The 14,431-nt window shown below is 40.5% G+C and overlaps 1 protein-coding gene across 1 annotated transcript in view; it reads right to left on the bottom strand.

Annotated features, from left to right (window-relative positions):
- Window positions 1-14,431, bottom strand: part of LOC149113436 (uncharacterized) — a 30,632-nt gene that overhangs the window by 9,186 nt on the left and 7,015 nt on the right. Inside the window, exons 5-17 of the mRNA XM_089288322.1 lie at window positions 13,760-13,870; window positions 12,851-13,537; window positions 11,534-11,652; window positions 10,487-10,545; window positions 10,053-10,183; window positions 9,314-9,613; window positions 8,042-8,350; window positions 6,592-6,888; window positions 4,178-4,495; window positions 3,390-3,683; window positions 2,157-2,492; window positions 1,234-1,536; window positions 236-517 (exon numbers count right to left, since the gene is read on the bottom strand). Of these exons, the coding sequence (XP_089144448.1) occupies window positions 236-517; window positions 1,234-1,536; window positions 2,157-2,492; window positions 3,390-3,683; window positions 4,178-4,495; window positions 6,592-6,888; window positions 8,042-8,350; window positions 9,314-9,613; window positions 10,053-10,183; window positions 10,487-10,545; window positions 11,534-11,652; window positions 12,851-13,537; window positions 13,760-13,870 (3,546 nt within the window). The remainder of the gene's footprint in view (window positions 1-235; window positions 518-1,233; window positions 1,537-2,156; window positions 2,493-3,389; window positions 3,684-4,177; window positions 4,496-6,591; window positions 6,889-8,041; window positions 8,351-9,313; window positions 9,614-10,052; window positions 10,184-10,486; window positions 10,546-11,533; window positions 11,653-12,850; window positions 13,538-13,759; window positions 13,871-14,431) is intronic.

Below are 14,431 nucleotides of genomic sequence, written 5' to 3'. Positions count from 1 at the left end.
AGGGCAACCCCTCTCATGGTAAATGAAAATATATGCGAAAAGAAAGTGTGCAAAAAAAAGCAAATAAAGTAAAATAAAGAACAAATGTACCAATTTAAAAGAACAGGGAACTGTTTTGGCAGCTAGCTGCTTGGAGTTATAGCCTGCTTTGTCATAGCCTGAGAACACAGACGAATTTCTGGGTTTTGTTTCACGTCGCCGAAAAATATCATTTTTGTTTGTTGTTAACATTTACCTTCCTCGTCAGTTATTCCCCGCACAATTGGACTCCAAGGTCCATTTCCTTTCACAGTGAACGCGGAAACTTGCATGGTATAATTTGTCCAGACTTCTAATCCACCAATAGTCACAATCTCAGAGCCAAGGACGCTGATATTTCTCATAAATTCGCCCGTGCTGACGCGGTAACCCAGGATAATGCCATTTCTGTCCTCTTCGATGACCGGAAGCCAAGTAACTGTTAAAGCTGTTTCGTCGGCAGGAAGTGATAAAAGGTTGACAGGAGCACCTTCCGGAACTGTTAGAAAATAGACGTTGAACTAAGTCAGTTCATGACACAAAAACGTCAACTGTAGTACGGAAAAAATACACACTTAAAGTGTCGTGAAGTTGTAATGCTTTCGCTTAGTTGAAGACGCATCTTAAAGACCGACTAGGTAACCTCCTTGTCAACGGCTACGTATGAAATAATTTATGTATTGAAGGGATCATGAATATATGGGCAGGATAATAGTTAGGTTTGTGTATGTGAGGTGGTGGGGAAGTGGGTCATTACGTAATTCAAGCAGTTTATGACCACTGTGAGACGTTTAAATGTTTGTTGTCTGGATCATACGTAAGGTAACAAGACTTACGACCAAATATGAAGAGATAGGTCGGGGTTTGAATATGACACTTAATTTCTCCATGCATCTATTGTTTTCGTTCTGATTATACAATTTTGGAGCCGTTTACTATCGTTGAGCAGTATGTTCACCAGAGGGAATAAATAAAAAACGATTACGTCGACCACATCAGGGTGCATCTGATTTCATCTGCGCATCTGTGCATCTGTTCGAGGGCTGCCTCGTGTGGTGCGCGAGGAATTATGGGCCTTTCCACGTTCCCCCACCTCACCATGAAGCACTGCGCTCCCTGTCACCGCTAAATGTAACGGAGCCAGGGGACAAGACATGTTTGCAAGTGTGTTCCTGAACATCTCTACATTATGTACTTAATGTAAAAGCAATTTACCGTCCTCATCTGTCATGCAGTAAACAGGCTCGGAAATATTTCCGTCTCCAACCATTGTAAATGCCAAGAGCCGTAACTCGTACTTTGTGTAGAATTTCAAGCCATTTATTTCTATATCAAAGATACTTGAATTCACTGTAAGATTACTGAAGTCGTTAATTGCTTTATCAGCCTGTTTGTAGAATAAGCGATATCCCAAAACAATGCCGTTCACGTGATCATCAGGTACGGGCTCCCACGTGACATTGATACTTGTGGAGCTGGTATTGAACGCGGTCACATTTATTGGCGAGCGGCTTGGAACTGAAAAAAAAAATGAAATGCCATAGAATAAAGATAGTAAAGGTGACTTGCTGAAGAGCTCTGACGTAAAGTGGGTAAAGACTGAATGTCATTGCAATAAAATTCTAGCAAGTCACATTTAAAATGAAAAAAAATAAACAAATAGACGGACTGTTGATCATTATGCCGAGAGACGATAAATTAGAGAGACGTGGCTTATCTTGATATGAAAAGGTCCGGGGGGACTCCCATCTGAATAGGTGAGGGATGCTAGTCGGAAAATTTGAATTTAACCCTCAACGCAGACCAAACTGGGTGTGGCTCGAGCTATTTGACCCCTAAAAGATACCACTTAAAACCGAATAGGCTTGATTACCGGCTGGTGCTCAGGACAGGAGCCTGGGCTAGTAGACCGGATTTGAAAAAGCGGCGGAAATCAAACCTAAAATCACTTCTTTGAGTGCACCCTAAAAGATACTTTGGCAGCTAAAAAATAGTGTCGTTTCGTCATGAACACCCTAAGCGAGACCAGAATCCTTGATTTACACCCTAGACATCCTGAGGGAAATGGTGTTGAAATCATGATGCAACGAAAACAAAAGCTAATAAGGACAAGTACTAGTATTTGTTTAAGAGATTACCATCTTGTGCTGTGGTGATGTTGATTTCAAGGCTTGGCACTCCATAGTCAACAGTGTAAGCCATCACCTGAACAGTGTAAGTGGTGTACTTTCTTAATCCTCTCAACTCATAACTCGGTGAAGAAGGATCGGTTATAGCACGCCGTTTTCGAGCAGTCGTTACAGGTATCGTGAGGTTGTGACGCGTGACATGTGACGAATGCGTGATGAAGTAGACAATGACGTAAGCGCGTAGTACGCCATTTATGTGCAGCTCGTCGACTGGTTTCCATTCCAATGTTAGTTTTGTTGAACTTGGAGCTTGGCCTGTGAAATTTGAGGGTGGGCGACTTGGAGCTGAAAAAGAAAGAAAGAGAAAGAAAGATGGGACTGAGTGTGAGTTGGGCTTTGCAAAACGTGTCGAGAATTTTCATCCAATTGGGAATAACTGGACGAAAAAAAAGTTCCATTCATTGCAAAAGAAGGCCTACAATCGCGTACTCACTCCCTATTCTGTAATCAATGCTGAAACACTTGTGACTGTTCAGGAGACATTTTTGTCCAAACATGCAATTTATAACAGCTCCTTTCTTAAGTTATTAGACTTCAAGAATTTTACGATATAAAGAGGTAGCTTTTATTTCTATTTGACTTCTTGTTATAAAGCAAAAAAGTCTTATTCGATTTTGGAAAACTAACCATGGACGCCTCAAACTTATTAATAATTCATCAAGTTTCAACAAAGGAAATCAGGACTGTGGCGTTGTTTAGATATCTGATCTTTATTAACATAGCTTTTTTACGATTTCATAGACCCTTTTCATAAATGGCTGCCAATTATAAATTCTTTTGTAAGTATTAAAATTAGCCTGACTAACCTCGTTTTTGAGTTGATGATTCAAAAGAATTTTTACTCCCAAACGAGTTTAGTGAGGCTAATTTAAATGTATACAAAAGAATTTTAAATTGGCAGCCATTTATGAAAAGGGTCTATTTCTCGACTTTCTTCTTAGTTTTAGTTTGGAATGAGGAGACAGAGTTTGACCTCATTTTCAAACACCTCGAAGTTCGTCAAAAATACACCCCTACGTGTCGTATCTTCAACTCTCTTCTCGGTGATTGGAAATGTGGTCAAGCACGTTCTTTCGTGTTTGATATATCTGTCAGTTTTTGAGTTCTGATCATTATTGTTGGGTGGTCTGTGGACCACCTTTAATTCATCATGAAATTAGATGACATAGCCCCTATACTTACCAGCCTCCTGGGTTCTGCCCAGCATGACGTCACTGGCGTTACCTTGGCCTTTACTGTTGAATGGCACAATACGCGCTTCATATTCAGTGTAGGGGAAGAGGTTTTCAATGTTTGCCTGGTCTAAAGACTGCACAGTTATAATCCGAGTCTCATTCCTTAGTTTGTCGAGCAATATAACGTGGTATCCCAAAATAAGTCCGTTTGCGAAGTCTTTGGTCAGCGGTTTCCACGAAAACGTCAGACTTGTCGCCGACGCAGCCGCTGGAGTAATATTTTGCGGGCTTCCTTCAGGAACTAAAACCAAAAAGGAGAGTTAGTTTTGCTGATGCCATGAAATAGTAGTTAATTAAATAGTGATAGGAAGCAGGCTCTTACACGTTATGTATAAAGTCAGAACACGTGAATTAAAGGTACGTGGGAGGCTAGGCGTGGTGGCCTCACGGTTAGTGCCCTGGATTCCGGAGCGGGCGGTCTGGGTTCGAGCCTTGGCCAGGGACATTGTGTTATGTTCTTGGGCAAGACACTTTACTCTCACGGTGCCAGCTCTCTCCACCCAGGTGTATAAATGGGTACCAGCGAATTTAATGCTGGGGGTAGCCCTGCGATGGACTAGTATCCCATCCAGGGGGGAGTAGAAATACTCCTAGTCGCTTCTTGCTACAGAAACCGGGATAAGCTCTGGCCTGATGGGCCACTTGGCTCGTATGCATACTTTACCTTTTTAGTATAAAGGGTGACTTGTGTTTTTATGTTATGGCCAATAACACACTTTGTCGTTGTAGACTTACCATCCTCGTCAGTCAAAACAGTGATCTCGTCACTAGCTTTCCCAATTCCTCTATCAGTGACACCTGCTACCGTGATCCTGTACGCCGTGTATTTGCGCAGCTTCGTTCGGTGCAGTGTCATATTAGTAGCGTTTACACAAGCGCTTAATATGGCATTAAGCTGTTCCGTGTCACTGAAATGGTCTGCTCGTACCATGGTCACGTAATACGCCCTTGTAGCTATATACTTCTCATGTGGAGGAATTAGATCCCATGTGATCTCAATACTTGTAGAACTTGTGCTGTGAGCTGTAAGGTTTGCTGGTGGCTGGTCTGAAACTGGACAAATGACAAGTCACAAGTCGCGAGATTACCGACTAACAATTGGGAGGTTCAGAAGTATTCCGTAGCGGAGAGGAGTCGTCGCTACATGAGGTTTGGTCCAAACTTAATGCATCTGACTTTGAAAAGATTTGCTATTATATTCTAAAAACAGGATATAAACTGCAAGGTCTAGAGACAATTCCTAACTTGCAGTTAAAAACCTTTTCATTTAAATACTTAAAATATCAATTATTTACTTGCTACCTTATATTTCTATCAATGTTAGATTTAAACGCTAGACGGGAATGGCAGTTCCCACATTCCACATCTTCATCTGTCGTAAGGCGTTAAGACCCACGTGCCTCACCATCGGGCAAAAAAAGCGGATTTGTACTTTTGCATGCGCGGCATTTTGCAGAGTCAAGCTTCCTGTAAACTAGACACGCTTCAAAATTTCATCAAACCAAAGATATATGTACCATTGATAAAATACGGATAACATAAAATTTGTTAATTTTTGACATAACGTTCCAAGAAAAGGCATGTGCTAAAACCCAGACAGTGGATTCTGGACGATAGACGATGGACGATGGACGATGGACGACATCTCTGACATTCATTTATTTCTCACAGACAAAGTATAAAATTGTCACACAATCTTTTGCTCTTGTCACGTGATGTTATAATATTGAACAGCGAAAATTCGTGCCCTCCCCCCTCCCCCGAGAAAAAATCTAACTTATTTGAACTGGCAAAGTTATGATCGCGAATTGTTCGTCACGCAAATTCACGCATTCCTTCTTTTATCACGCGATGTCACCATGGAATTTTGAAATAGTGCACAGCGAAAATTCGTGCCCGCCCCGCTCCCCAGCAAGAAAAAAAAAACAAACTTATTTTGACTGGACAAATTTTGACCGCGGATTCTATGTCACGCAATGTCAGTTATTCATTTACTAACTTCTGACAACAAAGTATAAATGTGTCACACAATCGTTTTCTTTTGTCCCGCAATCGATTGCTTTTTCACATGAATTATTCCAGACTGCACGCAGAAATTACGCAGGAGAATCGTAGCCCATACGGCAAGCACGTGAATGTTTTTGCATGAGTTGTCGTGGGGTGGGGTGGGGCGGGGGGTATATAAGCAGCCTCACCTTAGTTTTAAGCTGTTTTGGTGAAGCTTTCCACAAGCGGTCTACCAGGATTATCGGTGCTTGCCAATACCAGTTTTCCCTTCCTTCCTTACGTGTTTCTATTTCATTTTCGCCAGCTCTGAAAGTTTTTATTGCAAAATACCAGCGCTTACACTTGCCAAAAGGCCAGAAGATTTTTTTTTCGAAGCATGAACTCTTACACCAAGCGAACCCGAAAATGGGAATCGTGATAATTTGTCCATTCCCTTAAAGTTAGATTTTTCCTGGGGGAGGGGGAGTGCACGAATTTTTGCTGTTCAATATTTCAAAACTCCATGGTGATATCGCGTGACAAAAGCAAAAGGTTGTGTGGAAAATTTATACATGTACATCTACTTTGGCTGAGAGAAATAAATGAATGCGTGACATTGCGTGACGAAAAATCTGCGATCAGAACTTCGCGATAATTTGTCCAGTCCAAACAAGTCATATTTTTGCTCGGGGGAGGGGAGGGTGGAGGGCACGAATTTTCGCTGTTCAATACTTTAACATCGCGTGACAAGATTGTGTGACAATTTAAATGACAAATAAATGAATGTGACAATTAAATGAGTGTCAGAGACATCGTCCATCGTCAATCGTCCATCGTCTATCGTCTATCGTCCAGAATCCACCGTCTGGGTTTTAGTACATGCCCCAAGAAAAAAATGGCGCACGTTATATCAGTAACAAAAGATAAGATGCCATATTGTAAAAAAAAAGACGCCATATTGTTCTCAGTAACGGTCTGACAAGCGACTGCAATGAGATTGCTCCAGATTTCCTCTCATTTCTAAGGTGGCGGATTGGCAGTCCAGAACCCTTTTAAACCGGAACGCCATTTGAAGCTTGTTTATTCTACTTAGTTTATTAATCTGACAATGTATCAAGACTGCATGGAGAAATTACACATTGAATTTAATTAAGAAAACTTACCACCCTTTTCAGTAACAGCGTCCACGAGTGCAGCTACTCCAAATCCTTTATCTGTTAAACCCGTGACTCTGATGCCATAGCGGGTGTACATATCAAGACTTGCTATTGCACACCCGTACGTGTTGTTACAGTATTTTTGTTTCCAATCTGGTCCTAAAGCGTCGTGTTTTGTGTAGAACAAACCGTAGCCAATAATGATACCATTTCTGCCCTCACTTGGGATTGGACCCCAACTGACGAAAATGCTGCTGGAGTTCATGGCCCACGCGGTTACATTTGATGGAGCAAGACTCGGAACTAACAAAATAAATGTAACGTGTTTATTAACATTGGTAATAGGCCTTTTTACAGTTGTGTCCTCAGTGACCTGCCCTACGAATGCAAGCGAGGCTGGAGGTGACCTTGTTTTGATACAAACCTCTCTGCTTTTCTCATTTAAATGCAAAGTAGTTAACATTAGAACAACTTGATTTACACAACAAAAGCAGTGAGGTCTGTATCAAAACAAGGTCAACTCCAGCCTCACTGCCACTCAAAGGCCAGGTCATTGAGCGAACAACTGTAAAATAGTCTATTGGACTAATTTATTAACATCAAACGTAGAATGATGGCGTAAAAGAGTATTTTACGACGCCAAATTTTTTGGAAGAATCAGAATTCTGCCAATTCTTTGTTTGCACTGCTACACAATAAACAAAATAATTCAAAAACCATTCAGTGGATAAAGTCAAGAAATTTTCATATTATAGGAGATGAAAAAGAAGACACTTTTCTAAGTTTTAGGTCTGTGCGTTTTCCCAAACTTCAGATATTCGTCGAAATATTTTGCACAAATTTACAGAGCCCAGTATGGAGCCACCATGTTGGTGTACCTCCGTTGTACACCGACATGGAGTTTATCTGCTGTGTGTTCAAGCTGCAAACTTGGTATACAAAAAGTTCAATGTTAACACCAAATATCAGTAGTGAATAACACGTGTTAACCGTAAGGTATACTTGTCCACAATGACATGGAGAACTCTGAATCCTTAGTGGTGCGAATTTTCTAGCATGGACTACTAAGACGCACCGCTCACGAATTAATTTCGGCGAATTGTTTCTTTTTTTTTTCTTTCTAAGCATTGCAAAGAAGGAAGCAGTTTGTTGTTCTAATAGTAACATATTTTTTTTCCTTTTTCGTGTTTGGCGGGAAAAAAGTAAAAACAGATGTTAAATTTTTGCCCATGCGTTTGCCGAGAGCGGCTGGCAGGGTGCATTAAATTTATCAGCAGAATCTTAAAAGAGCCATTATAATATAGACTTCTTTTGAGCTGGCTTATCCAGTCCATATTGGGGAACACTGTTCTCGATCCATAAATTTTAACACTCGACCAATATTTCCCCAGGACGGACCTCACGCTCGTTCAATTACATAAAATGTTTATTGTCTTAAAACGTTATTTGCTTTTACCATCTTGGTCTGTCATGGCGTAGATTGGATCGCTCAGTGGACCTAATTTGTCCTTCTCTGTAAAACCCAGGACTCGAATGTTGTAGTTTGTGAACTTCTGGAGATTGTCAAGATTCGTCTCGTTAAGGTTTCCAGACTCCACGCTGACATTTTGTGCAGTTCTGTTTCCGTCTTTGACAGGAAAAAAGATGACGGTATATCCCATTACCTCTCCAATCCCCTGCTTGGTAGGAATTGGTACCCACGTAACGAGAAGGCTGGTGGAGCTCTTGTTGAATGCAGTGATGTTAGTGGGAGGGTGTGTTGGTGCTTTGAAAGCAACAAGTAAAGGCAACTTAGGAAAACAAAGACAAGGAAGTGAAAAGAGCTAGGTAACAAAGAAAGGTTGCTAAACCCCTGAACTCTTTTTTCATTGGCCCGTTATTTGAACATGTGCTGACCACTTATTGACGTACTTGTTCACCAGATCTGCTTTTGGGGAGGGAAGAAGAGAGACCCTGGGAACGAGGTTGGCCTTTCCTCTACGAAAAGCGCTACAGGTCGAAAAGAAGAAATATCACAATGGCGATTTCTTTTTTTTTCCCACAAAGATGAAAGACAAACAGATCCGTTTGAAACTTCTGCTGAAGTAAACTACATTTGATTGGAAACAAATTAAACTAGGGTGATAGGCGTAGTTAATCATAGGGTTAATTACACGTACGTCAACTGGCGCCTTTTAAATTCTGCAATTCATTGCCGCGAAGAATAAGAGTAGGTGCTTTGTCGTTAGCAACTATACTGAATAAGGCCTTTTCAGTATTGGTGCAGCATGCGATGAAACCTCTTCCCTAAAACGATTTATGGAATAAGTTTACATTACGGTTTAATTGACTCCGGGTCATTCCTGTGGAACACCCTTGCCGGTCCTAAGACCGGAGAAAGAAGAGGGCTAACCCAGCGAACAGGCTCTTCGCGGGGAGCCAGCTCACAGTGTAAGGACGGCTGTGTGTTGGGCCAGTAAATCCTCCATTTAACACTGACACTTTCCTGTTTACAAAAATGGAAAACAGAGGCATCATCGCCACACAGCCAGGTTCACGGCCGTGAAAGGGAAATGTACCCTGGAACCAACCTAAGACTTGCAAATGACGATAAATCTACAATGACAACAATCGGTTGAAAGAGCACAGAGCTTTTGGAACAAAGCCAAGTATTAATATTGGTGTGAACGCACTATGCTTTCCCAATAATGACGGAATGGCAGTGGTGGTGAGTTACGACTGAAATTACCTGTTGATGCTGTCCACACATAAATGGGCTCGCTCATTCTTCCTTCACCTTCCAAAGTGAAGCTCTTGGCTGTGATCATGTACTTCGTGTAATGCTGCAGGTCAGATATCTCGTAAAACGTATCACTCGTCCTCAGGGTTACATTAAATTCTTTACCCGAATTAGTGTCGCGATAAAATATCTCGTAACCTTGAAATATTCCATGCAACAGTTCAGTTGGTCCGTTCCAAGTGATGGACAACTCGATGGACGTTTGTTTTGGGGCATTCTGAGCTTGAAGGCTGACAGCTGTTATGAATACTGAGAAAGGAAAGGACATAGGCACGCAATTAGTGCTAAGAGATCTAATTCTTAAATGAAGGAATCCACCATCTCTAAAATCAGTATCTAGCCAGAAAAAAATTATGACTGAGGTAAGAGTCATGATTTAATTCTCTTCCTAGGTATCCAGCAGTGTTTCGCGTTCCCCCTTCAACAAGAAAACCAGCAAAAACGAACAGAAAGAAAAGATCAACACAGTTCTCATCAATTAACGTAAAAATTGTACTCTCCACAAGATATCTTGGCTTAATAATTTTTCTTCATGATACAATAGTAAGAAAAAACAATAGGCCTGTTTAAAAAATTGATCCCTATGCAGTCTTAGGAATAGCAATTTATGTGTGATCCGAAATGTTATCTTTCCTACTACGATTAGCACTAGCAATTGAAAAAGGGAATAAATGGTATGTAATCTTACTGTCGTTCGCCTCAAGGCTGTTCATCTGGTATGTGCTTTCTGTGAGCCAGTGTATGACAGGTTCAACTGCGCTGTACCCGGTTTCCGTAAATTTTGTTGTAAAGTCGCATCCCACCGCGCCTGATGCGTCCCTGAAGAGACAAACCGGAGATACTTCTTGTTAGCAAACATGAAGTCTATACTAACCCACTAGGTTAACTAGCAAATCAACATTTAGTTAATACCACAGAGACGTGTTTGAAGAACTGTATCAAGCACGAGAGATAGTGCTTCACAACACCGAGAAAAAAAAACGACTCGCGCGACAGTATTTTTTGTCCGTTTAGAAATGTGGTAAGACACTGTTTCGAATGTTTGATATATCTTCGGGATGTATGTCAGTGGATAGGAAGAAATTTCATTGTGTTTGATACACAACGAAAGATATGACTTACGAGTATTTTTCAATTGTAACATCAACATCGCCAGCCGTATTATGATACAATGATTGAACCTACATGGAAAGAAAAGAGAGACGATGCTCTCAAGAAAAAGCTGTAAGTATTACTTAATATGATATTCATTTAATTTTCCCAAACAAGGATTATCATGATCGAGTGTTTAGGATGATTTCGAGAAGCTCAGAATCTTACCAAGATCACAGGAACCCGAGCAATAATGGTCTGTTTTTGAAGAAACAGTTGTTGAAAAATGACAGAACTTATTAAGATGTGAGGGTGACTAACATTCGCGAGGATGGAAAAGGATTGAAAATGCGCGAACAGAAAAACCTATGGCTCCTTATGAAGTTTGTTGTGTGTCCAATTGGTGTGTGCAAGTTATGTCCAAGCTGCAATTTACTGATTATTTCTATTTTACCAGTTCAGCGGTGGTGCGATTTGATTAGAAGGGCGGTAGGAAGCCCGGAAATTATTTCATCTATCATATCGGGCTATGTACGGGTTCTGAGGTGGGCAAGGGACAGAACTGCTGCAAGTAGAAACGAATTGAACTTCTCAAACTCATTAATAATTCATCAAGTAAAACAAAGAAAATCACAATCGTGAAGGAGGTTTGGATACCCGATGTTAATTAGCATAGATTTTGACGATTTTACTTCTTCGTTTACTCCTTAGTTTTTGTTTTGATTGAGAAGATATGTCAAACACTCGAGACAGTGTTTCATCGGTTATCCGAACACCTCGAATTTCGTTAAAAAATACTCCGCTGCGCGTCGTATTTTCAAGTCTCTTCTCGGTGTTTGGTATCCCGATGAAGCATTGTCTCTCGTGTTTGATATATTACATACAAATCGAGCGAAGCCACTTTCAAAACAGACACACCACATAATTACGCCCAAAAGGATCGCTGCCATTCAGTTAGACCTGGCGGGCGTACATGTGAGAGAGTAAGCAGTAATTGTAAGAATCCTGGACTATATAGGTCCGCAGAGCATGCATGGACTGATATATCTATGTTTTCTTTAGTTCTCTTTTCTTTACGTGATTTGTTAATTGCTGACTCCTATCCTTAAACGCGTCTGTTTCTTGATCCAATAGTCTTTCATCCCACGTGGTGCCTGTAAAATTTAAATTTACATGCAGTTGTAGGTCGGGACTTCCTGGAAAAAGATGTTAAAAGAGAACGATTAAAAATGAAGTTAGTTTCGAACAAAGTTCTAGTATATCAGAGTTTTAACTTCCATCTAATCTTTCCTGGATGATACTTGTTGTTTTTTTTACCTTGGGAATACAATAAAACAGAGACAGACCGTGACTAGACATTTACTCCATAGAAAATCCCACTAGTTTTCATGGGCAGCTCAAGTAAAGTGAACTTCAAACTTTCTTGATATAATGCAGTCTTTCTTTTTTTAATTGTTCTTGCATACTTTCTTATCTGTTGTTCATTACTGATTCTCAAACTCATTAATAATTGATCAAGTTGAAACAAAGGAAATCATGGCCGTGACGGTGTTTGGATATCTTAATTAGCATAGATTTTTACGATTTTATTTCTACATTTTCTCCTTGGTTTTGGTTTCGATTGAAAAGATAAATCAAACACTCAAGACAGTGTTTGACCACAATTCCAAACACCTCGAAGTTCAAAGTGAAGTATGATCATCGCAGTAAATTTTCCGATTTAAGCAACTGGAAAGAAGAAGCCTGAAAAAAAAAAAATCAGGGCTTCAACGGGACTCGAACCCGTGACCTCCGCGATACCGGTGCGATGCTCTACCAACTGAGCTATGAAGCCACACATTGGGAGCGAGGTCAATTAATTGAGGTCATATCTTCCCGTGAGTGAAATGATGTGAAGTATATATGAAATATGATTTTTTTTTTTTTCAGGCTCAGTTGGTAGAGCATCGCACCGGTATCGCGGAGGTCACGGGTTCGAGTCCCGTTGAAGCCCTGATTTTTTTTTTTCAGGCTTCTTCTTTCCAGTTGCTTAAATTGGAAAATTTACTGCGATGATCATACTTCACTTTCATCTACTACCGCAGTTCAAATATGAATTATTTCATATATACTTCACACCTCGAAGTTCGTCAAAGATACTCCCGCTACGCGTCGTATTTTCAACTCTCCGGTGTTTGGAAATGTGTTCAATCACGTTCTGTCGTGTTTGATATATTACTTAAGTCATTCAAAACCATTTTATGCTACGAAAACCGGAGAACTATTAGTCAGTTGGGCTAAAAAGGCTTTACTTTTTTACAAGTTGCCAGTAATTATGGAAATTAAATAATGGTCAACGTAACTATATTTGACTATATTTAACTAAAGTCAACGTAACTATATTTAACCCGTTACCTTTATAATAACTATAAGCCGCAGAAATCTCATCACTAGCTAGGTTCCTGTACCAAATGATCACCTCGTCAAATGCAGCTTCAGGAAGTTCGACATCGGATTCCCCGACAGAGAGTTGAGCGCCATCGTTGAAAGGGAAACTTCCATCACTACAACCTTTAGAAACAAAGTTTTTAACTTCCTCTCCATTCACAAACACGTTTATGTTATCCAGACTGTCAAGAGATCTGTACGTTATTGCGTAATGCGTCCATACTTCTTTTGGAGTCGAGAACTCAACGAGACACTTTTTGTGGGAGCTTGTAATTTGATAAGCTACTTGTGGTGTATCACTGTTGATCTGATACATTCTATGGCCTCTGAAGTTATCTTCGCTTGTAGCAAGAAAGACTTGTCCAGCGCTTTTGTGCTTGTACCACATCCATAACATTAATGTGAATCCTTCATTGCATTGAGATGTGTTGAAGAGGCACTCACTGGGATTAAGTCCTTCGGTTAGAGTAAACTTCCCACTGACACCGTGTTCGACGTTCATAGCCTTGCCTCTTATTCCTTTCACTGTGTTGATATCACTCGGTGCAACACCAAAGTCAGAACCTACCATGTTGTTGATCGTTTTTTCGTCATCCATCGTCCAATAAAAAGCAGCTGATTCTTGAAGCTTGTCTATTGATAAAGGCACATATCCTGAAATACAATGATGCTAAACTAAGTTGATACAGTACATTATACGAAGTCTTGAACATGGGAAAGGTGGGAGGTTGTAATGTGAGAACTTAAAGTTGTAAAAGCCAGACTTTGAATTCAATTGTTGAAACAACCCTTATATATGAGTTACAACAGTCAAACAATATTTCTTTATTAGTTTTGTTTAGTTAATCCTATTCATATGAAGTTGAAACTAATTACTTTGTCTTTTCCAGCACCATTCCTCGTCTCGAAGGCTTGAGTCGCAAACGCACTGTCCCGTGACCTCATCACAATATTGTCCCGGCAAGCATGGCAGTTCGCACACGATATCTATGGAATTAATAACACACTCTGGAATAACTATAGGGTGTCTTACTAGAATAAGGAAGAAGTATGGCGTATCAAAAACTTTGAAATATGGACGATGAAGTTCTATTGAGTTATTGTTATTATTCGAGAACAGCGTTTTGCACCAGAAGTTCTGCACCAAATAGAAATAAGGATACATAGATTATTGAGCGGACCGAGCCTAGCCGCTGACTTCAATAAGATGTTCAGTGTAAACCTAAGCAATTTTGGGCACCATGGTTGCTTCCATTTCTGGTCTCCACCGTAAGTTATACGTGGCGAAGAACGGTCAACAAGGAGAGAAAACATCTCGAATTCAAGACATGGAGGGAGGCAGCGGTGGCGGCAAAAGACCGTGTTGTTTGGAGGAGGCTGATTGATGGCCCCATTCTTCATGAGGAGAGAAGAGAAAGATGATGACCGTAAGTTATGGAATCATACCAGCTGCCCCGAACTCTATCTTTTCACGTTTCGATTGTCGTTATTGTATGTTCGCGTGCCTTACGGTGTAATGCCTGTCTACGTTCCATTTTTGTTGCATTA

This window comes from Orbicella faveolata, unplaced genomic scaffold (genome assembly GCF_042242905.1).
Source record: "Orbicella faveolata isolate gen_17 unplaced genomic scaffold, um_ofav_v1 contig_15, whole genome shotgun sequence".
Taxonomy (NCBI): domain Eukaryota; kingdom Metazoa; phylum Cnidaria; class Anthozoa; order Scleractinia; family Merulinidae; genus Orbicella; species Orbicella faveolata.
Note: the sequence above shows the minus strand (reverse complement) of the source record. Positions and strands in the feature narration are given on the sequence as shown.